Source organism: Salvelinus sp. IW2-2015, linkage group LG14 (assembly GCF_002910315.2).
Source record: "Salvelinus sp. IW2-2015 linkage group LG14, ASM291031v2, whole genome shotgun sequence".
Taxonomy (NCBI): domain Eukaryota; kingdom Metazoa; phylum Chordata; class Actinopteri; order Salmoniformes; family Salmonidae; genus Salvelinus; species Salvelinus sp. IW2-2015.
Window position 1 is genome coordinate 4,192,289 of NC_036854.1, and position 25,709 is coordinate 4,217,997.

General features: G+C 43.5%; 1 protein-coding gene across 1 annotated transcript in view; it reads right to left on the reverse strand.

Moving 5' to 3' along the window:
- Positions 1-1,713: 1,713 nt before the first annotated feature.
- Positions 1,714-25,709, reverse strand: part of LOC111972527 (leucine-rich repeat and fibronectin type-III domain-containing protein 2-like) — a 127,033-nt gene continuing 103,037 nt past the window's right edge. Inside the window, exons 3-4 of the mRNA XM_023999530.3 lie at positions 18,450-19,846; positions 1,714-4,374 (exon numbers count right to left, since the gene is read on the reverse strand). Coding sequence (XP_023855298.1) covers positions 3,351-4,374; positions 18,450-19,825 — 2,400 coding nt within the window. The 5' untranslated portion in view covers positions 19,826-19,846 and the 3' untranslated portion in view covers positions 1,714-3,350. The remainder of the gene's footprint in view (positions 4,375-18,449; positions 19,847-25,709) is intronic.

Consider the following 25,709-nt stretch of genomic DNA (forward strand, 5'->3'; position numbering starts at 1 on the left):
AAAAGCCAACAACTTCAGCATAGTTGAGAGCCATTTTGCACTGTACATTTATGGTACCTGTCAATTTATGCTACCAAACAAAGGAAAATCAAGTTTGATAATTCCTAGACACAGACAGTTTACTATGAATTTCCAGTACATTTCTCATGCCAATAACTGGTGAGGGAGGCAAGGTTTCTGCTTACCCTCAAATGTCAAACATTTTAGGTGATGAGATCCAGATACATTACACAGGTAAGTGCATCTAAGTACACTACTGTTCAAAAGCTTCGGGTCACTTAGAAATGTCCTTGTTATTGAAACAAAAGCACATTTTTTGTCCATTAAAATAACATAAAATTGATCAAAAATACAGTGTGGACATTGTTAATGTTGTAACTGACTATCGTAGCTGGAAACAGCATATTTTTTATGGAATATCTACATAGGCGTACAGAGGCCCATTATCGGCCAACATCAATCCTGTGTTCCAATGGCACGTTGTGTTAGCTAATCCAAGTTTACCATTTTAAAAGGCTAAATGATCACTAGAAAACCCTTTTGCAATTATGTTAGCACAGCTGAAAACTGTTGTTCTGATTAAACAGAACAGCGCAAACTGTCTCTAACCAGAATAGAATAGAGGAGTGGGAGGCCCCAGTGCACAACTGGAATAGCCTTCATTTCTCAGAACAAGAATAGACTGACGAGTTTCAGAAGAAAGGTTTTTGTTTCTGGCCATTTTGAGCCTGTAATCGAACCCACAAATGCTGATGCTCCAGATACTCAACTAGCCTAAAAAAAGGCCAGTTTTATTGCTTCTTTAATCAGACCAACAGTTTTCAGTTGTGCTAACATAATTGCAAAAGGGTTTTCTAATGATCAATTAGACTTTTAAAATTATAAACTTGGATTAGCTAACACAACGTTCCATTGGAACACAGGAGTGATGGTTGCTAATAATGGGCCTCTGTACGCAGATATATGTAGATATTTCATAAAAAATCAGCCGTTTCCAGCTACAATAGTCATTTACAACATTAACAAGGTCTACACTGTATTTCTGATCAGTTTGGTGTTATTTTAATGAACAAAAAATTTGATTTTCTTTCAAAAACAAGGAACTTTCTAAGTGACCCCAAACTTTTGAATGGTAGTGTACATGAAAAAGTACAAATGTTTCTTGGAATTGGAGAAGGATGCTTGTCTCTCAAAGATTGAGCATGTTGAGCTGCAGTTTTTCTGAGGGCTTAATCTTTCTGTGCAAGAGGGTAAACTCCTGCTGGTTGTTAGCTCTATACTGGGTTAATTGATATGGAGGCCAACAGGGGCCATGTTCTTTTGCTGAAACTAATCATAGGACTCTCCTCTAATGAACCTTTTAAGTGACATCACGATAACAGTTACATTTTCACTTAAGACCTTACCCATTTCACATTGCTATCTTAAAAAAAAATATTTAATGGTTGAGGATGAATTGTTTGCTCGCTTTATACATGAATACAACTTGATAGGAACCAGATATGGCATTATTTAATGAAGCCTCAAATAAACATTCTGTATACAAAGTTAAAATATTCAAATATTCAATACAGTGGTTTCATGAAATCATTTCATATATACAATCTTTTATGATTTAACTAAATTGCCTATATAAAGTGTGTATATATATATATATATATATATATATATATATATATATACAGTACCATTCAGTCAGAATGGGTTAAGAAAAAAAATGGTTCTGCGGATATTAAAAAATGCGGATGGATATACGGTCAGGTCCATAATTATTGGCACCCTTGTTAAAGAGGAACAAAAAAGACTGTATAAAATAAATAATACAAACTGCATGTAACATATATAAAAAGGACTTTTGTTTAATAAGTAATAAAACAAATCCAAGAAAGATAGGGGTTAAATGTATTGTCACCGCTGTTTTTAGTACTACAGCACCCTCCCTTTGCGAGGATAACAGCACTGAGTCTTTTTCTCAAATGTTTTATGAGATTGTAGAGCACATTGGGAGGGATCTCAGATCGTTCCTCCATACAGAATCCTTCCAGATCCTTGACATCCTTCGTCTGCGCTTATAGACTGCCCTCTTCAATTCAAACCACAGGTTTTCAATGATGTTCAAGTGGAGGCTGAGATGGCCATTGCAAAATGTTGATTTTGTGGTCAATAAACAATTTCTTTGTAGATTTTGATGTGCGCTTGGGGTTATTACTTGCTGGACGATCCAGTTACGTCAAAGTGTCAGCCTCCTGGCAGACGCAACCAGGTTTTTGGCTACAATCTTCTGGTATTTGGTAAAGTTCATGATGCCGTTGACCTTAACAAGGGTCACAGGACCAGTGGATACAAAATAACCCCATAACATAAAAGATGCATCATCATATTTTACCATAGGTATGAGGAACTTTTATGCATATGCTTCAATTTTCGACACCAAACCCACCACTGGTGTATGTAAATAAAGAGCTCTATTTTGATGTCACCTCTTCCTCTGAGCAAATGTATTAGTACAAAATAATATAATGTCCTTTTTTTGCATACAATATAGCTCAGTATTTGTATTATTTATTTTGTGTAGTCTTTTTAGTTCATCTTTATCAAGGGTGCCAATCATTTTGGACCTGACAGTATATTGAGGTTTTTCATAATGCAAATATTGAAGTCAGAGCCCCGTCGTGTACAGAGGGGAAGAACACTATTAGACAATGTGTGTTTGATCAGCAAAATAAAAATGGTAAAAACATTAAATTCATTACATATTTCATAATCACTTACAGCAGTATTAGTCCAGGGCCATGCATGGCCCATCATCTCAGCAACAGTAACAAGATGGATTTTCACTGTTATGCCAATTTACAAGTCAACAAATACAGTGATTTGTTTCACGTTCCTTGTGTCACAGGCTATGAGCAGGCCTGTGACAAGGAGGAGGAGGAGGAGGAGCCGTGACACTTGTGTCAGAGAAACCATGGCCCTCCTCAGGAACAACAGGCCTGCTTCCCATTTCCTAGGTTTCATTGCATGCCTTACTTGTAGTTTGTAGTTGACCATTACTGTGCATTCCCCCTCCCCATGTAGAGAACACACACATACAAACACAAAACAACCTCACTCCACGAATCAGCTCCATCCACCAAGCGTCGTTAGCCAACTTACCCACTTGGGGGAACTTTGTACATATCTGTCACAAAAATGGAGGATCCACAATAGATTAACATGAATGAATTCCATGCAGGACGAGGAGGGAGGAGGCATGGACTTCTCCTCCAGCCTGGAGGTCTATCAGAACTGAGGCGTATTGCTATCTCTCTGGGGCAGTGTCTTAGAAGACACAAAGTAAGTCCTCATCTCTCCTAGACAGTACTCTCCATGACCCACTCTTGACTGTCAAAGGTCCCCTTGCTCCCCCCCATATCCCCTTCCTCGTCACACTGTAGCAGCATGCCGTTCACAGACAGGCTCCTCTTAGTCCAGATGTTGCTGATGCGCCGCGGGTAACTGCACACCGGCGTTGTGGCAGTGGAGGTGCTAGAGGCCATCGCTTGGTCTGTTTGTTGATCTGTATCCATACAGTCCCCCATGTCAAACGACTGGCTCCTTTTTGGTTTCGAGTCATGAGACAACATGAGCAGCCGGCTCAGCCGCGAGTCCATTGTCCGGCCCAGCAGGGGCTCCCTGTCCGTGTGGGGCCTATCGCCACCCGCCACCGGAGTGCTACTGCTGGATGAGGGCTCCCCCAGGTCTCCCCTGCCCTGGGCCCCCCGGAGCTCTAGGGAGTTGAAGGCCCCCAGCAGGTGATCCAGGTTTGCCCTGGGCTTAGAGGGGGCAGCCTGCCTCCACATAATGGCCAGGGTGCTGTTGGGGCTGTAGGAACCCTCCCCGACCATCGAGCCCCCCGACGAGGATGAGGACGAGGTGCTCTGGAGGGAACCACATTTAAACTCCACCACCTCATCCTGGAGGGTCACTTTGGCCTTTGGTTTGGGCAGGGGAAGGGGCACGCCGTTCTGTCCCAGCCGGCCCCCATTGGTCTGTGAGTGGGTGTCACTTACGCTGGTCAGCTTGCCGCTCCCCCTGATGCCACCCCCCTCATGGTCGGTGGCCTTGTAGCGCACCATCAGGATAACGATGAAGACGAGTAGCGTCGCCACGATGATGCCACCCACCACCAGGATCATGGTGCCCCCCAGAAACTGGCTGTGGAGAGACTGGCACTGTGTGTAGTCGTCGCGGGTAAAGAACTGGGCACAGCCCACCACGTTGGTGGCCGTCAGGGTGGTGGCGGTGTCGTCCCAGGCGGCCAGGACACACAAGTCGTACTTGGTCCCCGACACCAGGTTGGTGACCAGGAAGGCTTGGCTGGAGGCCGGGATCATCCTATAGAAACGGAGAGGAAGAGTTAAACATGGTGATGACTGAGTCGAGTCAGCATAATCATTTTTGGACATCCGTGAAAACTTGGGAAAGTCAGCTGTGAAAACCTACTACATTTGATACAATTTAATTGATTTGGAGGATAATGCTATTAACATGCATCTTTCTTAACACCATACATTTCATATCAATACAAAACTGTGCTTGAGTGTTCTTTATGATGTCATTGCCACTGAAAGAAAAGCAGGGCTTCTATGTTCTTAGGTTCATTCCTGAGGAGTTGTCCAGTGTTAAGTCTCTTTGTGGTTGAGGTTCTAGTCTAACAGACAGACAGCTGTAATTGGCTTTATCTCTCTAAACCATCTGTCCTTCTGCAGCAAACAGACGCTCCACCCCATGTCTGAGCCATGGAGATGTGAGAAGAATAAATAACCAGAACACAGAGGATGAGTGAAAAAAAGAGTGAAAGAGAGGGAAAAGGAGAAGATTGAAAGGCTTCTGTAACAGCTAGAGCCTCAGATACCTATGTTGCTCAGGCGAGTCTTAGTCCGCTTATAAGGCAGGAACCTGTCTGAGAACATGACGAGTTATGTCCAGGGAACTGGCTCGGAGCTGTTCGACAACATCAATCATTCAGTCACAGTAGCTGGCCATGCACACCCATGTAGTATGCTGGCCATCAACACCCATGTGATAAGCTGGCCATAAACACCCATGTGATATATAACCATATGATAATAACTATAACCAATGATGCCATACCTTTTCTTTCACATTGTTCTGTGTGTTCTGATAACTCACTCCACACTAATACTATAGCAAAAGATGCAAAATAATGCAAAAGAAACTAAAACAGGAAACGCCCGTGCTCAGGTCTGTTCGATGCTGGTCTGACCAATCTGATTCCACGCTTCAAGATTGCTGCGATCACGTGGACTGGGATATGTTCCAGATAGCGTTGAACAACAACATTGATGTTAATGCTGATTCGGTGAGCGAGTTTATTAGCAAGTGCATCGGTGATGTTGTACCCACAGCGACTATTATAACCTTCCCCAACCAGAAACCGTGGATTGATGGCAGCATTCGTGCAAAACTGAAACTACTGTTTTTAATCAGGGCAAGGTGACCGAAAACATGACCGAATACAAACAGTGTAGCTATTCCCTCCGCAAGGCAATCAAACAAGCTAAGCGTCAGTACAGAGACAAAGTAGAGTCGCAATTCAACGGCTCAGACACGAGAGGTATGTGGCATGGTCTACAGTCAATCACGGACTATAAAAAGAAAACCAGCCCTGTCGAGGACCACGATGTCTTGCTCCCAGACAAACTTAACAGCTTCTTTGCTCGCTTTGAGGACAATACAGTGCCACCAACACGGCCCGCTACCAAAACCTGCGGGCTCTCCTTCACCGCAGCCAATGTGAGTAAAACATTTAAATGTGTTAACCCTTGCAAGGCTGCCGGCCAAGACGGCATCCCTAGCTGCGTCCTCAGAGCATGCGCAGACCARCTGGCTGGTGTGTTTACGGACATATTCAATCAATCCCTATCCCAGTCTGCTGTTCCCACATGCTTCAAGAGGGCCACCATTGTTCCTGTTCCCAAGAAAGCTAAGGTAACTGAGCTAAACGACTATCGCCCCGTAGCACTCACTTCCGTCATCGTGAAGTGCTTTGAGAGACTAGTCAAGGATCATATCACCTCCACCCTACCTGACACCCTAGACCCACTCCAATTTGCTTACCACCCCAATAGGTCCACAGACGACACAATCGCAATCACGCTGCACACTGCCCTAACCCATCTGGACAATAGGAATACCTATGTAAGACCCTTGGTCTCGACCCCGCCCTGTGCAACTGGGTCCTGGACTTTCTGACGGGACGCGCCCAGGTGGTGAGGGTTGGAAACAACATCTCCACCCTGCTGATCCTCAACACTGGGGCCCCACAAGGGTGCGTTCTCAGCCTTCTCCTGTACTCCCTGTTCACCCATGACTGGGTGGCCATGCACACCTCCAACTCAATCATCAAGTTTGAAGACGACACTACAGTGGTAGGCTTTATTACCAACAACGACGAGATGGCCTACAGCGAGGAGGTGAGGGCCCTCGGAGTGTGGTGTCAGGAAAATAACCTCACACTCAACGTCAACAAAACTAAGGAGATGATCGTGGACTTAAGGAAACAGGAGAGGGAGCATCCCCCTATCCACATCGACGGGCCAGTAGTGGAGAAGGTGGAAAGTTTTAAGTTCCTCGGTGTACACATCACAGACAAACTGAAATGGTCCATCCACACAGACAGCGTGGTGAAGAAGGCGCAACAGCCCCTCTTCAACCTCAGGAGGCTGAAGAAATTTGGCTTGTCACCAAAATTACACAAACTTTTACAGATGCACAATCGAGAGCATCCTGTCGGGCTGTATCACCACCTGGTACGGCAACTGCTCCGCCAACAACCATAAGGCTCTCCAGAGGGTAGTGAGGTCTGCACAACGCATCACCGGGGGCAAACTACCTGCCCTCCAGGACACCTACACCACCCGATGTCACAGGAAGGCCAAAAAGATCATCAAGGATAACAACGACCCGCGCCACTGCCTGTTCACCCCGCTATCATCCAGAAGGCGAGGTCAGTACAGGTGCATCAAAGCTGGGACTGAGACGGTGAAAAACAGCTTCTATCTCAATGCCATCAGACAGTTGAACAGCCATCACTAACATTGAGTGGCTGCTGCCAACATACTGACTCAAATCTCTAGCCACTTAATAATAAAAAATTGGATGTAATAAATGTATCACTAGTCACTTTAAACAATGCCACTTTATATAATGTTTACATACCCTACATTACTCATCTCATATGTATATACTGTACTCTATACCATCTACTGCATCTTGCCTATGCCGTTCGGCCACCGCTCATCCATATATTTATATGTACATATTCTTATTCATTCCTTTACACTTGTGTGTATAAGGTAGTTGTGAAATTGTTAGATTACTTGTTAGATATTACTGCATGGTCGGAACTAGAAGCACAAGCATTTCACTACACTCGCATTAACATYTGCTAACCATGTGTATGTAACCAAAAAAATGTGATTTGAATGTTATTTTATTTGATCAAAAGTTGATCATATTTTATGTTTTGGTCCTCAGGGGATGTAATCTATCACAGTGATAATTGCTTGCTTGGCATAGGAATGGGAGGGAGGGAAATTTCAGTGCTTAGTGAATATTTTGCCGGGCACTGCTCTGTCCTGTGACTGATTCATGTCAGGCTGTCTGTGTTGACTGTTTCATTCAGCTGAATTAAAATACATCGGGACAAAGTGGAACTCAGGAAAAACGTCTTGCTGTGCTTATCACGGGGAGATGAATACAAGTTGTTTTCCCTACACCCTTTGGGCATCAAAAGGCAATTTGGAGATTGCTTTAAATCGTTTCCAGTGACGGCATGAGGCCATAACATTAATCAGAGCGAGAGAGGATGCGAGTCCTTAAACATTGCTTCTGGGAAGGAAAAGTAGTGGGGAAGGGGATAGGGATAGGCACCAGTCAGCCACAGCTACCCTCTTCCTCCCAAACAGTTTAAAAGCTATTGTCAGATACAGTTTCAACACACTTCCTCAGTGGCAAGAAAGAAAAAAGAACTGAAAACAAACAAACAAATCATTACTTCAGGTTATAGCATTTCTCCCACTCAACAATCATTAAAGTATTTCATGGCTAATTCCCCCCCAGGAGGACTGTATCATTTCTTAAGGCGGCCTCTTTCTCTGGATAACAGACAAGGTCATGCCAAATGGGTCTCTTGCTCCATTGATTCAGCCTAAATGTCAGGGTGCTGGGAAATGTGATTATGCTTATATAAGCAAAAATCCCTAATGGGCTCTGCACTCTCTGCCAGGGCATTTATTGGGAGATGCTGCTGAATTGTACTATAGCGGTAGTGGGGGAGATTAAATGGAACTTGACGCTCGCCTGTGTCTATACCCTTGAGTATATATCCTGCCATAAAACATCCTGCTATGGTAACTATAATGGATGAGTGCATTATAGAAAAACAGCTAACTTTGGGAGTGTCAAACAGTGCAACTGCAGCATTAGCTCAAGGTTGATTAATGGTTTGGCTTGTGTTGTTAAGCTCAAGGTTTGATTAGTGGTTTGGCTTGTGTTGTTAAGCTCAAGGTTGATTAGTGGTTTGGCTTGTTGTTTTAAGCTCACAGTTGATTAGTGGTTTGCTTGTGTTGTTAACTCAAGGTTGATTAGTGGTTTGGTTGTGATTGTAAGCTCAAGGTTTGATTTAGTGGTTTGGCTTGTGTTGTTTAAGCTCAAGGTTTGATTAGTGGTTTGGCTTGTATTGTTAAGCTCAAGGTATATAATTGTTGGCTGTGTTGTTAAGCCAGGTTGATGGTGGTTGGCTTGTGTTGTTAACTCAAGGTTGATTAGTGGTTGGTTGTGTTGTTAAGCTCAAGGTATGATTAATGGTTTGGCTTGTGTTGTTAAGCTCAAGGTTTGATTAGTGGTTTGTCTATGTAGTTAAGCTAAGGTTGATTAGTGGTTGCTTGTGTTTGTAAGTCAAGGTTGATTGTGGTTTGGCTTGTGTGTTAAGCTCAAGGTTTGATTGTGGTTTGGCTTGTGTTGTTAAGCTCAAGGTTGATTAGTGGTTTGGCTTGTGTGTAAGCTCAAGTTTGATAGTGGTTTGGCTTTGTTGTAAGCTCAAGGTTGATTAGTGGTTTGGCTTGTGTTGTTAAGCTAAGGTTGATTAGTGTTTGCTTGTTGTTGTAAGTTCAATGTTTGATTAGTGGTTTGCTTGTGTTGTTAAGCTCAAGGTTGATTAGTGGTTTGCTTGTGTTGTTAAGCTCAAGTTTGATTAGTGGTTTGGCTTGTGTGTTAAGCTCAAGGTTGATTAGTGTGTTGGCTTGTGTTGTTAAGCTCAAGGATGATTAGTGGTTTGGCTGTGTTGTTAAGCTCAAGGTTGATAGTGCTTTGTTTTAACTCAAGGTATATAGTGTTTGCTTGTGTTGTTAAGCTCAAAGTTGATTAGTGGGTGGCTGTGTTGGTTAAGCTCAATGTTTGATTAGTGGTTTGGCTTGTGTTGTTAAGCCAAGTGTGATTAGTGGTTTGGCTTGTGTTGTTAAGCTCGCAATGTTGATTAGTGGTTTGGCTTGTGTTGTTAAGCTCAGGTTGTCACGGCTCCTCCTCTGCAGTCAGGGCGGTCCTCCTGCAGGCAGAGGAGGGTCGATAGTGATTGGAGCCACCTGGGCTCAGGGTATAAAGCTGTCACTAATCATCATTCTCTCTCTCTCTCTCTGCTCCTCCAGGTATGCTCATGATTTGTTTGTTCCTTTGTAGTTTGCATAGTTTTCACTCAGTCATGTTCAACACACATATTCACGCATCCATGCACTTTACATACACCTTACATCATGATACTTCCACACCTCATTCCTTTTTCTTAGTTTAAGTTAATAGTTTGTTTATAATAAAGAACATTTTAATTGGCCTATACCTGTTGTTCGTGTCCCCTCATTTTTGTCACGGGCTATGAGCCGGCTTGTGACAAGTGGGGGCTCATCCGGGATAGTAGTTAACTTGGCTTAGTTTAGTTCAGATTGTCAATTTTTTTGTTTTGAGGGTATGTTTGGTTGGCCAATTTTGTTGAAGAGAGCGTTGAGAGCCATGTGTTCTTTTGGTTCAGTTAGCTTGGTAGCTAAGCAATTCACTGGGTTTTTCTGGTTTTGTTCAGGTGGGAGTCCTCTCCTGTTCAGGCATATCAGCAAGTGTCCATAGGAGGCTTGTGTGTTTTGTTTTAGGTGGCAGTGAACGTGGGTAGAGCATCCCTGTTCCCTTTCCCCTACATCGGCTCGGGAGCACCTCCGTGGTTATGGGAGGGCCGCCAGTTTCTGGTTGTTTCCACTCCACTGGTTTTGTGTGCATAAAACCCACCCACATGTGACTGCACGAAGACCAGGGCAGTTAGTTAGTAGTTTTTGGAGGATAGTGGGTGTGGCTCTGTCCTTGAACCCAGACTGACAGCAGGTGAGTTGTGTGTTTTTTTAGCATTTGTAAGAGTATTATTGGTTGAGGAAAATGTCTTCCATTTTGAGTAGTTTGTTCAAGCTCCTTCAGAGGTAGCCTTAGAGTGTGTGTACTAAGAGCAGTAATTGAAATTGCTGAACATTATCAGATTGAGATTGTTCGATAAAAAATTAAAGAGATCGTTAAAACTAGATTAACAGCAGGGTCTTGAGGGAGGGTGTTTTTGGCGGTCAGTCTGCTAGTATGAGGGTGCAAGTTTTCCAGTCTAGCCCTTCCTTAACTTTTGAGCAGCAGAGGGAACTGTTGCAAATGCAGTTAGAGATAGAGCGATTGAGAAATGCTAATAGACCGGGAGACTACCACAGTTTGATGTTTCACGAATCTTCATTTGTTGCCTAAATTGATGAGTCAGATCCAGACACATACTTTACTTTATTTGAGGCGTATTGCGGAAGCTAGAGCTTGGTCAGATTTGGACATGACTATGTTGTTGCAATGTGTATTTACAGTAAAGCACGTGAGGCTTTTGCAGCACTGCGTGTTAGCTGACAGTAAAGTTTTTGCTAAAGTTAAATCAGCAGTTCTGAAGGTCTACGAACTTGTGCCAGAGGCATATCGTCAACGTTTTCGTGTTACAGGAAAAGTTAGATTCACAACCTATTCTGAGTTTGTTCGTTGATTTGACTCTTCTGCGTTTAAATCGTTGGTGTAGCAGTCTGAAGTTGTACTTTTGAGGGTCTGTCTAATTTGATTGTGTTAGAACAGTTCAAAATTCTGTTGTCTGACCAGGTTGCTACATATATGAATGAACGTAAAGTTAAGTCTCCAGTGATCAGCAATCCTTGCAGATGAGTACAGGGCAACACATAAAGCCATTTTGAGTCAAACAGTGACATTACCATAAAACTAACTTTACTCCTAGGAATTAGTAAGTCACCTTTTTTGGGGGCTTCTTCTCCAAAGGCCTCAGCAGACGTTTGGGTCTGGAGACTTAAAGCACCGGTTAATGCTAATACCTGTCGCTACTCGTTTAGTTGAAGGACATTGGAAGAAAAAATTGTCCTCTGCTTAAATCAAAACAGACAGGTCAATTAAACCTGCTTGATGGCAAGTCCTGTTACAGCCTCTGACCACCAGGGTGAGCTGTTCAGCCACTAGTTGAGTTTGATTCTCAGTCTTCCCGTTGTGAATTTTCAGCCTTTATTTCAGAGGTGTAGTGTCCCTGGTAGATGGCAACCATAATGTTAAAATCAAGATCCTAAGAGACACGGAGCTTTAGATTCTTTTATTCTGGAATCTGTTTTGCCGTTCTCTAAAGAGTCTGATACTGGCGTTGTGTAATGGTATGTGGTATGGGTTTAGTTCCATTCTCTTGTCCTTTACATGAAGTTACCCTAAAATGTGGTCTAGTAGAGGGTATTAGATGTTGTTAGACCCCATGTTGCCAGTAGAGGGAGTCCACATGATTTTGGGGAATGACTTGGCAGTAGTAAGGTGTGGGCAGATGGCAAACTAAACATCTGTAAGAAGCAACCTTCAGAGTCACCTGCAAGAGAATCTCCGGATCAAAATTGTGTGTCTCCTGAGATATTTCCAGTCTGTGCGGTTACCCGCGCAGCCTCTCGTAAGGAGATTGAGAGTAAGCCAGAAAAGTCTTGAGTTGCCAGTCAAACTCAGACAGAACAGTTGACTAGTTTAGAGTTCATTGATGACTGAGCAAAAGGCCGATACTACTTTAGCTGATCTGTTTGATAAATGGTTCCTGATTCAGTGTGAGGAATAGTGCTCAGTGTATTTTCTTCTTGATGGGCTGTTGGTCAGAAATGGGTTCCACACTATGATCAGGGTTTAGGAGAACCAGTCTTTCAAATAGTTTGTACCTACTAGTTTTGCGAAATAAAGTGTGCAAACTTCACATGGTGATGTGAGGTCATATGGGTGTTGTAAAACTTATGATCGCATACTTCGTTATTTTTTCTGGCCACGTTTAAAGCGGGATGTATCTCAGTTTATTAAAACTTTTCATACGTTCAGCGCACCAGTAAGCCAAACCAGTGTCTTACAAGACACTCCGTCACAAACTACTTAATTGAGCATGATATAGACATCGGAGATGCTAAGCCTATCAAACAGAGATTTTATTGTGTATCTGAGGAGAAAGAGACTGGATATGAACCTGGATACAGAGATGCAGTCAATGTTGGACATGGTATTGCGGAGCCATGTCTAATTGGGCTTCACCTTGTCTTTTGGTCAAAAAGTCTGATTCCACTTTCAGACCTTGCACTGATTATAGAAAAGTTAACAATGTAAACTCAAAGTGAGTTTGCCAAAGCCACAGTCATATACCTAGGCAGGTTGTTGGTCAGGGATTTGTCTGTCCCGTGGAAGCCAAGGTTCAGGCTGTGAAGCGATTCCACAGCCCTCCACAAAGAAAGAACTGATGCGCTTCCTGGGAATGGCGGGGTACTACCGTGCTTTTTGTAAAAGCTTTTCGGTAGTAGTGTCCCCCCTGACAATCTGTTAAAGGCAGGGCTGAATTTATCTGGTCCACCCAGTGTCAAGAGGCATTTGATGCAGTTAAGGCTCTTTGTGTTTGGCACCTGTGTGGGCAGCACCAAATTTTGGGAAACTTTCAAATTGCAGGTAGACGCCAGTCAAATCGGTGCTGGGGTGTGCTTCTCCAGGAGAATGACGACAAGGTTGAGTGTCCAGTCAGTTTCTTCTCCCGGAAATTTAATAAGTATCAGAAAACAATTCTGTAATTGAAAAGGAGGCTTTAGGTCTCATTTGGGCTTACATACGACACTTCGAGGTCTATGTTTTCTGGTTTGACCCTCGAACTGTGTTCACTGACCACAACCCTTGTTCCACTGACCCTGAATCTAAAGTAACCACCAACCCCTCGTGGCTCATTTTCTAAGGCTGCTCGCCCGCCAACCCCTCAACCGGGCAGCCCGGTACCAACTCAGCCCTGATGCTTGGGTGGCTGGAGTGTTCCTCAATTATAAAAACAGATATAGGCCAAGACTTCACCTTGCATATTAACGGCCGTAGGGTCAACAGCAGAAAAGGTACATGCCAGACAGGACTACAGGAGACACAGGGACAGAGTTCAAAGGTAAGGATAATATCAGCAATGATATTGAGCTCCGATGCTACTTGACATTCGTGTGCCCCTAATATACAGTCTAATTGTGCTTCGCCCTAGTTAAAACCTACAAGACGCCCAGCATCCTGACGCTCGCGGTTGGGGTTTTCGCAGTCGGAGTCCTTGATCAAAAAAACCAGTGGCGTGTTGCGGTCACTGTAAACGAGTCTGTGCCTACATTGTGTGCGTCTCAACCAAATTATAACATTGAAGTCCACCCTCTGAAGCTCTGTAAATGCCCAATGAGACCAGTTAACACAGCTCCTTTCAATAAGCATAGTTTTTCGCTGCCTGATACCTTACTAAGTTTACCGTGCGAGATTAGAGGGGCAAGACACGCGACCGACACTCAAACCCTTGTCGCTCATTCTCCTGAGAAGCTCAGCAGCCCCAGCTGAGCGCGAATTTGCTAGGCTCCGTGAGGCCTGTCAATTTGAAATGGTTTCCCAAAGCTTAGGACTCGGGAATTATTAGGCTGCTTTATTGACTATTGTATCTGTCTCTTTGGGGGACGTTAAATTTGCCGAAATCCAATAAATCTGAATATGTTGGCATGAAGATTGGTTAGGGTGGACCCGTCATTTACAGAGGCAGGGAGCGTCACGCGTCTTACTCAATCTGCCGCGAGCCCATCCGCATGGAACGGGGTGCTAACAACCCAGCGGGTCACCTCCCCTGCAGAGCGCAGAGCTCGCAGTTCTTTCTGTGCCGGCTGGGCAGTCGCCTTACGATCCTGCATTTCTGGACACCTGGCCCAGGGATATCCAAGCTGTCACCAATACAAACTTTCTCCTCTCTCTGCTCCTCCCCAGAGTCATCTCCATGACATTGTTGTATGTTCTTGATAGTTTTTGACATAGTCATTCACTCAGCTTCATTTCACACGACAACACCATTCACGCATCCAAATGCCACGTTACATACATCTACATCAACGATACTCATCCACACCTCTCCTTTATCTATATTTAATTAATAGTACTTGTTATAATAACAGAAACACCTTATTAATGGCCTATACCTGTTTCGTGTCCCTCATTCTTCGGTCCACGGGCTCTGAGCCGGCCTCAGTGGACAAGGTATGATCTCAGTGTGTCTGCCTCTGTAGTGTAGAAGCATCAACGGTTAATCTAGTGGTTTGGCCTGTGTCGTCTAAGCTCCAAGCTTTGAACTTAGTGGGTTACTGGCTTGGTCTGCTTAACGACTCAAGGTTGAATTAGGATCTGGGCTGTGTTGTAAGCTCAAGGTGATCAAAGATAGCGATTGAGCCCCTTGTGTTGTTAGGTCAGGTTGTTAGTTGGTCTTGCTTGTGTGTTAAGTCTCAATGTTTGATTAGTGGTTTGGCTTGTGTTGTTAAGCTCAAGGTTGATTAGTGTGTTGGCTTGTGTTGTTAAGCTCAAGGTTGATTAGTGGTTTGGCTTGTGTCGTTAAGCTCAAGGTTTGATTAGTGGTTTGGCTTGTGTCGTTAAGCTCAAGGTTTGATTAGTGTGTTGGCTTCTGTTGTTAAGCTCAAGGTTGATTAGTGTGTTGGCTTGTGATGTTTTGCCTTTACAAAGAATAAATAAGCATAACAGAGCTTGTAAACTCTCTTTTTTGAATAACTTTGGCTTTTCAAAGATAATCATCCTACAAGCACATCAATACACACAACAATTACAATAAGTGTTGTTAAATCCAAAGCTAATGATCGCTAGAAAACTATTCATCATAAAGATGACGGCGTCACTCTCTGCCTGAAATGCACCATTAATATGCAAATACAGATCCCATTTAATTTCTGTAAAAAAACTCTCTAAACCTCGTGGAATGCCAGAACATTTCATTACATTATTACTGACATGGGATGTTATCTGTTCACTCATACCCAAATCAGACACATTTTAAAGATCACATTCTCAAGTATTAATGTCTTGGCCTAAGGATAGGTTCAACAGATAAAATATCAAATGCGTCCTGAGCAAGGCTCTAGATGGGCAAGATCACTATCTTTGTCTAAAGAGTAATGGGAATATCATTTGGGGGGTGCTTATATTTGGCTGTCAAACACTAGTACAAGTGTGTAATGGAAATGTGTTTTTTTGCACGGGCCATTGTGGAGCATGGAGGAAGAGGTGAAATGGTGAAGCTGTCGGTGATTTATTTAGAAGTCAAGTCACACTTAACCAGCATGGCTACCACAGCATTCTGCAGCGTTAGGCAAAGGATGGCTACTTTGAAGAATCTCAAATACAAAATATATTTTGATTTGTTTAACATTTTTGTTGGTTACTACATGATTCCGTATGTGTTATTTCATTGTTTATTTTTCTTCACTATTATTCTACAATATAGAAAATAGTAAAAATAAAGAAAAACCCTGGAATGAGTAGGTGTGTCCAAACTTTGACTGGTACTGAAAGTGTCAGCAACCACAGCTAATGAAGTCACTGAAACCCTGAACAAGGAGCTGCAGTCAGTTTTGGAATGGGTGGCCAGTAATAAACTGGGCCTGAACATCTCTAAAACTAAGAGCATTGTATTTTGGTACAAATCATTCCCTAAGCTCTAGACCTCAGCTGAATCTGGTAATGAATGGTGTGGCTGTTGAACAAGTTGAGGAGACTAAACTACTTGGTGTTACCTTAGAATATAAACTGTCATGGTCAAAACATATATATTCAATGGTTGTAAAGATGGGGGAGGCCTGTCCATAATAAAGAGATGCTCTGCTTTTCGGACACCACACTCAAGAAAGTCCTGCAGGCTCTAGTTTTGTCTTATCTTGATTATTGTCCAGTCATGTGGTCAAGTGCTGAAAATAATACCTAGTTAAGCTGCAGCTGGCCCAGAACAGAGCGTCACATCTTCCTCTTCATTGTAATCAGACGGCTGATATAAGTACTATGCAGCCAGTCTCTCTTGGTTAAGAGTTGAGGAGAGACAGACTGCATCACTTCCTCTTTTACAAAAAACATGAATGTGTTAAAAATGTCCAATTGTTTGCATAGTCAACTTAGATACAGCTCTGACACACACTCTTACCCCACCAGACATGCCACCAGACATGCCACCAGGGGTCTTTTCACAGTCCCCAAATCCTGAAAAAATTCAAGAAAGCTTACAGTATTATATAAAGAAATTATTGCATGGAACTATACATGTATACTGTATATTGCTCAAATAAATAGCAAACCTGGTTTTACAAAAAACGACGAAGCAACACCTCACGGCACAGCGCCTCTCCCCTATTTGACGTAGATATTGTGTGTATGTATTGATATGTAGGCTATGTGTGCCGTTTTTAAATTCATGTAGTTCTGTGCATAAGCTGTTCATGTCTATGAATGTTCTGCACTATGTCAAATTTCATGTTTTGTGTGGACCCAGGAATAGTAGCTGCTGTTTTCGCAACAGCTAATGGGGTTCCCTAATAAAATACCAAATACCAAAACTAACATGTTTCTCTGTGATGCAAGAGGTATGGAACGTGGATCCACCACCACTCTCCGCGACTTCAGCTAACAGCCAAAAATAGTGGCCCCAGGACCTTGCTATCATTTCTGAAACACATCGTCAAGCCGAGGAGAAGCATAGGCATTAAATCACATGGGATGGTACAATCAAACCATTATATGGTAAAGGATTGCTCTGAGGGACTCATTGCAATTGAACTGAAGTATTACTGAAAGTCCGTGTCTGACACATAACTTCCATTACTATGTCCACGTATAGCACCTTCTTTGGCTTCTATTGCTGCTTATACAATCCTGATGGATGAAGAAAATATGCTTAACGTATTTTGGGTATATATTCTATCTTGCCCTAACCATAGGGTAAATAAATATACTATTATATTGTTCTCCGAGCGCTGCGTCTTTTATCGCCTGGCGATTCAGATTTGTCAGAGAAAAGAGGATTTTCTACAGATTTGTTTTGACGAGGAAGGACTGGTTGTTCTAATGGAGAGTCATACTGTATGCGATAACAAAGCTCTATACTGACTATAGTACTACATATCATTCTTTTCATGGCAGGTATAGTACAAATTAGAGTTAACAACTTACATTCCAATCCCTTTGAAAAAAAGTGTATATAATAAACTATAAAGCAATCATAGCCAAGTGTAGTGGTAATGATAAGCAGAAATAAATTCTATCTGATGAGATATAGACCTATATGTCACTAAAGTGTTACAGTACAACTCTCGAAGTCTATGGCTGAAGTGATCTGCCTTTCTCTAGGTTTTAACAGAGTAACTCATTTAAATGGCATGAAATAATTGGATTTCCTTTCCAACTGGTTTCACAGTCGTTTGGAGATGTGCTAATATACTATATATCAGCTTCCTGTAATACACTTTCAGCCTCATCAAATAGCTGCTGTAGTGGATTGACAGAATATCCATCCATTAAGCTTAGGGATGAAATTCCCTTATTTATGGCTAACTTAGCATAATGGAGCTGACGCTTAGCGACTGAAACGTCAGATGATGAAAAAGGCAGTGGAAAGTGAAGAGTGTGTTGTTTCGCTGTCGAACAATTCAACGGACAGACAGAAACAATGGATGATGGATGGATCACTTAGGATTAACAACACCATTGTAGGCTATATTGTTATGGAAAACTGGGTATGAAAGCTGCTGGTTCTGTACACATGGCAATGTTATTGATACTGTGTATTTTGTTTAGTGTAAACAGCGTGATTTACTGTTTGGTACAATTCATCTTCATCATTCTTCTTTTGTGAAAGCTGAGAGACATTATCTTTAGGTAAACAAAACAAGTCGACTGGAGTCTTAAAACAACACTTGTATTGAGCGTCTCCTCCATCTTTTGTTCCCTCATAGATCAAAGCTATCGGTGTTCCTACTTCTCTGAAAATGAAGGTTTGTTACCTGTAGATGAGGACTTCATCGTCGGAACAGTTGTATTGGAGCTGGTACATCTTTACCTTGGGCGCTGCCTTGCTGACGGTCCACTTAACCAAGGCTGAAATGGCCGTCACCTCTGACACAGTGACCACTTTCTCCGGGGGGGTCTTTGGAACCCCCTTGCTTATCCTGGTGGTGCCGGTGATGTCCGAGAGGCGGGACTTGGGCTGTGAGGCCTGACCGGTGCCGTTGCTGAGGTGGGGCAGCTGGATGATTGACAGATCCACTGAGGCAGTGGACTCCCCGGCCACGTTGGCCGCGATGCAGGTGAAGGTACCGTAGTCCTTGGAGGTGGTGATGAGAATCTCCAGGGTGCCGTTGCCGTAGACAACAGTTCGGGACGAGTTGCCAAGGACACGGTCGTCGGGGGCCATCCAGTGGATGGTGGGGGTGGGGTCTCCAATGGCCTCGCACCTCAGGCTGGCCATCTGGCCCTCCAGCACCAGCATCCTGTGGGTGTGCTGAGTGATGAGTGGTGGCTCGCACACAAACTCCTCCTCCCTCACATACCAGAAGTAGCGCCCCTTCAGGTTGGAAGGGGAAGCGCATGTCTCCTGATCATCGTCCCTCTCCAGCCGCCGCAGCCACAGCACCTCACAGTTACAATGCAGGGGGTTCCCCCCGATGCCAAGGGACAGCTGGGGGGCGTAGGGAGTGGTCATCATCACTGAATCCTGGGCCCTGGCGAAGATGGGGTCTGGGGGCAGCTTCTGCAGTCGGTTGGAGGTGAGATCCAAGCGAGCCAGTCTCTCTAGATCAGTAAAGGTCCCCTCAGGGATGAAGTCCAGGAGGTTATGGTCAAGACTCAACTGGTGGAGGGAGACCATCAGCTTGACTGAGTCCCAGGGCAGGCTCCTCAGGTTGTTGTAGGACAGATCCAGATCCTCTAGGGAGGGTGCCAGGTCTTCCAAGGCCCGGTCCGAGATGCGTCCCAGCTGGTTGTTGTTAAGGATGAGGTGCTGCAGGTTGACCAGGCCCCGGAGATCATCGGGACCCAGCTCTATGAGGCGGTTGTTGTCCAGGTGTAAGGAGCGCAGGGTCTCCAGGTCGCTGAAGGAGAAGGGCTGGATGTAGCTGATGGTGTTGCGGCTGAGCGTCAGGTCCACCAGGTCGGTCATGTTGGCAAAGTCCTGCTGGGTGATGCGGAGGATGTAGTTTCCGCCCAGCCGGAGTTCCACAGTGCGCCGGTCGATGTCCAGTGGGACGAAGAGCAAGCCTTTGGAGGGACACAGGGTCCCCAGGGACTCGGACAGGTTCTGGCACACACAGTACTTTGGGCATGCGTGGGTCATCAACACTGCGGTTCCCAGGACCAGCAGGCAACAGAGGATGTGGTCCATGGTAGAGTCACACAAAGGAACCTACACACACAGAGAGAGAGAGTGAAGAGAAAAAAAGAAGACACGATTAGTTATTTCATAGCTGGCACTTCTCATTTCACTATTGCTGTGGCAGACAATCATGAGCTCATGCTGCTGTAAACTATCTATGCGGGTCTCTGCCTAGAGCAATGGGGTTTTGGGGCCTGTTGTTGACAGGCTCCCTGGGTAATCTTGATGTGTATTGATTGGACTGCATTTTGATCAAACTCAACAGCTGCCATCAAATCCACATGGATTAGAACTAGATTTGATCTGTTGTTTATGGCCGGATAGGAATGTATGTGGGTGGATGTGTGTGTGTACGTTTGTGTGGATGTGTGTGTGTGTGTGTGGGGGGGGGGGGGGGGGGGGGGGATCTTTACAATAAATCTGTGAATCCTAATTAATCATTTAAAAAACAATATTAAGTCACTTATCTACTAACAGCTAGTCGTAGACAGTCATGCATAGAGGCAGATATAACCAAGTGTTGCTCCAGTGAGACATCAAAAGATTTATATTTACCATGTTCTATTTGCATTTTTGTCAAAATTAAGTTATAACTTTGTTCTGTTCAATGTTCTCCACCTACACCATATAAAACAAGTATGTGGACACCCCTTTAAATGAGTAGATTTGGCTATTTCAGCCACACCTGTTGCTGACAGGTGTATAAAACCGAGCACACAGCCATCTCCATAGACACACATTGGCAGTAGAATAGCCTTACTGAAGAGCTCAGCGACATTCAACGTTCCACTGTCATATGATGCCACCTTTCCAACAAGTCAAATTTCTGCTCTGCTAGAGCTGCCCCGGTTAACTGTAAATGCTGTTATTGGTAAGTGTACATGTTTAGGAGCAACAACGGCTCAGCTGGGAAGTGGTAGGCCACACAAGCTCACAGAATGAGGCCGCCAAGTGCTGAGGTGTGTAGAGCGTAAATATTCTGTCCTCAGTTGTAACACTCACTACCGAGTTCCAAAGCACCTCTGGAAGCAATGTCAGCACAATAACCACACACAATAACCACACGCAATGCCAAGCGTCGTGGTGAAAAGCTCGTCCGCCATTGGATTCTGGAGCAGCGGAAACAAGTTCTCTGGAGTGATGAATCACGCTTCACCATTTGGCAGTCCGACAGACGAATCTGGGTTTGGCGGATGCCCCAATGCATAGCGCCAACTGTAAAGTTTGGTAGAGGAGGAATAATGGTCTGGGGCTATTTGTCATGGTTCGGGCTAGGCCCCTTAGTTCCAGTGAAGGGAAATCTTAACGTTACAGCACACAATGACATTCTAGAGGATTCTGTGCTTCCAACTTTGTGGCAACAGTTTGGGGAAAGCCTTGTCCTTTTTCAGCATGACAATACCCCAGTGCACAAAGCGAGGTCCATACAGAAATCGAGATCGGTGTGGAAGAACTTGACTGGCTTGCACAGATCCCTTAGCTCAACCCCATCGAACACCTTTCTGATGAATTGGGTTGTCGACTGCGAGCCAGGCCTAATCACCCAACATCAGTGACCGACCTCACTAATGTCTTGTGGCTGAATGGAAGAAAATCCCTGCAATATTCCAACATCTAGTGGAAAGCCTTCCCAGAAGAGTGGAGAAGAGAGGGGTTGGGGGGGTTGGGGGGGTGTATATCGTACTCTAAATACCCCAAATCATGTTAAGTTCAAAAGAATGCAATATAAAAATAGCTGACACCAGTTAAACCGATGAGGGTTCTGAAATGTAATACCAATTATCTCAGAATCATCATTGAAAATAGAAAGTTATAGTCCCAAGCTCCCGATGTGTTATGTTGGTACAGTAAGTGTGGTAGCACACTACCATAATACACATCACTAATAACCTTATTTATTTAACTAGGCAAGTCAGTTAAGAAGAAATTCTTATTTTCAATGACGGCCTAGGAACTAGATGGGTTCCTGCCTTGTTAACTGCCTTGTTCAGGGGCAGAACGACAGATCTGTACCTTGTCAGCTCGGGGATTCGAACTTGCAACCTTTCGGTTGCTAGTCCAACGCTCTAACGCTCTAACCACTAGGCTACCCTGCTGCCTGAAGTACGAGTTACCATACCCAATCTCATGGATGAGTAACTCTGGAAAATCGGCTTTACATTTCTTAGCAACCCATATGGTACAATCTTCAGAGTTGATGGTGTCTTTTGAACAGTCCACAAGGTTAATTGAAGACCTCTTTGAGTGACGATCATTGTTTTTCTTGAGTGTGTTTGTAATTATATTTGTATTCTATTATATTTAGTAAATTGTGTGCATGCAGGGCTCCCTTGCGAAAGAGACCTTGGTCTCAATGGGACTGACTCCCTGTTGAAATAAAGGTAAAATGCATCCCACCTATAGGGGGCAGTGGCAGCTGGGACCAGGTAAGGAGCCGTCGGTATGCATAACAAGTCTGTGGTGTGCACAGGTGGAGGGAATTACCGAGCTAATCAGCTGAATGAGTGTGATCTCCCGACCCGCGGGGCTTTTGATTTGGTATCTTTCGTTTGACATGCCCTTTTGTAGTTTCATTTTCGTAGTATAATTTGTTTGTCACCAACTTAAACATCAACGACCCGCCTGTGCTACTTTCACGCTAATGCACACACCTAGTCAGGATACAGAACAATTGTGCAAGCTTAGGTTGTCTAAACAGTTCCGCAACACATGTACAATTTGTCTAAAACACACCGCATTTATGACAGAGCCATTAATCATGGAAAAGGTTGCCCTTTAATGGCTCCTGTCGTTTATGGTCCTCTGAGGACACCGTAATGGTCCCTTTTGGGGAAGTCATGTGACACAGGTCAATTCCAATAATGGATATTTCACTCAGGTGGAGATAATACTGTAAACATAATGTATTCTTTGTGATCAGGGAATTCTGGGTAATAACTCAAGCCCAAAGCATTGGCGATGTCTATGACTTGCTTCATTAATCTTCCTCTTGTTAATCTTGATAATGTCAGCCACACACACATGCGGTCTACAAACATACACACACACACACATGATGCACGCAAGCGGGCACAAGCGCAAGTCTTCACACAAACATATACAAGGCTGCTGATGGGACGAAGACTCATAATAATGGCTTGAATGGAGTAAATGGAATGGTATCAAACACATAGATACCACGTGTTGTATGTGTTTGATACCGTTCCATTTATTCTGTTCCAGCCGTTACTATGAGCCTGTCCTCCCCAATTAAGGTACCACCAGCTGCCTGTGACACACACATACACCTCTATGTCTACTCATCTATCAACATCCACACCCTCTTTCATCACACCGTGATGGACGTACCCTGTTTATCTAACAACATACAAGCCTAGTCTCTCTCTCTTTCTCTCTCTCTCTCTCTCTCTCGCCCTCTCTCACTCACTTACATACAGGTAACTGCCAAAATAAAGGAAACACCAACATGAAGTGTCTTAATAATGTGTTGGGCCACCACGAGACGCCAGAACAGATTCAATGAGCCTTGGCTTAGATTAAATGTTTGGAACTCTATTGGAGGGATACGACACCATGCTTCCAGGAGAAATGACATCATTTGGTATTTTGTTGATGGTGGTGGAAAACGCACTGTCAGGCGTTGCTCCAGAAATCTCTCATAAGTGTTGGGTTGAGATCTGGTGACTGAGACGGCCATGGCATATGGTTTACATCGTTGTCACGCTCACCAAACCGTTCAGTGACCACTCGTGCCCTGTGGCTGGGGGCATTGTCATCCTAGAAGAGACCACTCCCATCAGAATAGAGTTGTTTCACCATAGGTTAAAGGTGATCTCTCAGAATGACTGTGTGTTTATTGGTGTTTACCTCGCCCTCGAAGGGGTTGAGTGGGCCTTAACCACGCACCCCTTTCAATATACTTTGTATCCCTCATTTACTCAAGTGTTTCATTTATTTTGGCAATTACCTGTATATTATCTTGCAAGGATTTCCATATAAAGTAGCGTATGCTATAAAGCAGTACATTCTTTTTGCATCAATCGATTTGAACCGCATGTGTATTTATATCGACTTACGGCATAATTCAAAAGACCTTTGGCAACACAAAGCATCTCTGGGGCTTTTGATCTCCAGAAAATGGAGGTGGCTAATCATTGGCCCGGTGAATAGAGAAACGGCAAAGCTGTAAGGATGGATAAGAGAGCACGCTTCACTTTAAAGCGGAAATCAGCAGTTGAAACAATAACAAATCCCCGCCCCTGTTTCAGTAAAAAACTGAGGGATGGGTCTGGAGAAATGTAACCACTCTCAAATGCATAGACAGAGCTATGGACGCAAAGATTGACCAGCCATGATATCACAATTATAGTTTGAACCATTTTTAAGGCTATATAGTGTTTGCTTACATTTACCTTGTTTACAAACATTGGTGTAAAATAAGTTTATAGTTTGGTTCTGATTGAGTCAGACAGTTGAACAAAACTCATGAGGCATTTATAAGTTATATTCTTCATGAATCAATAGGTATATTATCATTCATTCACAAGTCCAAAAATGGATGCAGCAACTGCAGATTGCACCTTATAATAAATAACTCCACATAATATAGCATTTATAATGGATTACTAAAATGTTTATTCATATTGATCATTACGCCATTCATAAATGTTTAATATAGGTCCATATGAACCATTTACTAATATTTATTTAAGTATTTTTGCGTGGCCTCATCTAGTGTGGGCTGTTTATACCTTATAAACAGGGGCGGCAGGTAGCATAATGGTTAGAGCGTTGGGCCAGTAACTGAAAGGTTGCTAGATCGAATCCCTGAGCTGACAAGGTAGAAATCTGTCGTTCTGTCCCTGAACAAGGCAGTAACCCACTGCTCCTAGGCTGTCATTGTAAACAAGAATTTGTTCTTAACTGACTTGCCTAGTTAAATGAAGGTAAAAAATATAAATAAATACTATTACAAAAAATGGAGTGACCAGTGTAATTTCTCACAAAAAGATGGACTTGCCATTCGTAGCAGTACCTGATGCTCCTTAAGATCTAAAAATAGACTATAACATATCAATGGTAAAAGAATAAGCACACAAAACAGGATGTTTAAGGAAACTTTTGATTCACAAAAACTGTTGTGAAAGAACTGCTGAAAAGACTTGTTGCAATTTGAAGTTTTTTATAATGAATGTGAATGTAAACTAATCATAAAACAGGGATATGTAGCCTAAACACAGCTGACCGGATAAAACAGATTTTCTCTAATGGATTTGTATTCCTTCATTACTACTGATATGTGATTGAGGTAGAGGGGGGGTGGGGGGCTGAGAGTTTCCCTTTGCGAGGGTCGAGATTTCGCATCCCGGAACTCCCGATTTCTAACAAGGGTTTATAATTTGACCGGCAACACGGTAGTAGTAATCAGGATAGGGCCGTGATGTGCACACTCATCACAGTACACTGACAGACATGGGGAACTGTGAAGCTGTAAAGAAATCATCACAGGTCTAGCTTCTAACATGCTCACCCACTGGCAGGTGCATCAGAACATTATCACAGAGGTTAAAATGTCTGCTTACAATATGGGCTAATCAGTTGCCTGTGGAAAGGAGAGGAACACATGGCGCCTGGATAGAATGTTGGTCGCAATGTTGGTAGCACCGAGGCCACAACAGCATGATGACTCATTTGCTATAATTCTGGTGTATTGTATAACAAATCAAATCAAACCTTTATTGGTCAAAGGATTTCAACTGTACAATAAACTCTTCAAATCGAATGTTGGTTGTATCGAGGTAGCTAACTCGTTTCTTATCATTCTTTTATTATTCATTGTTATTGTCAAATCATAATTGACTCAGGGGAAAATAGATTGTCGACGTTCAGATGT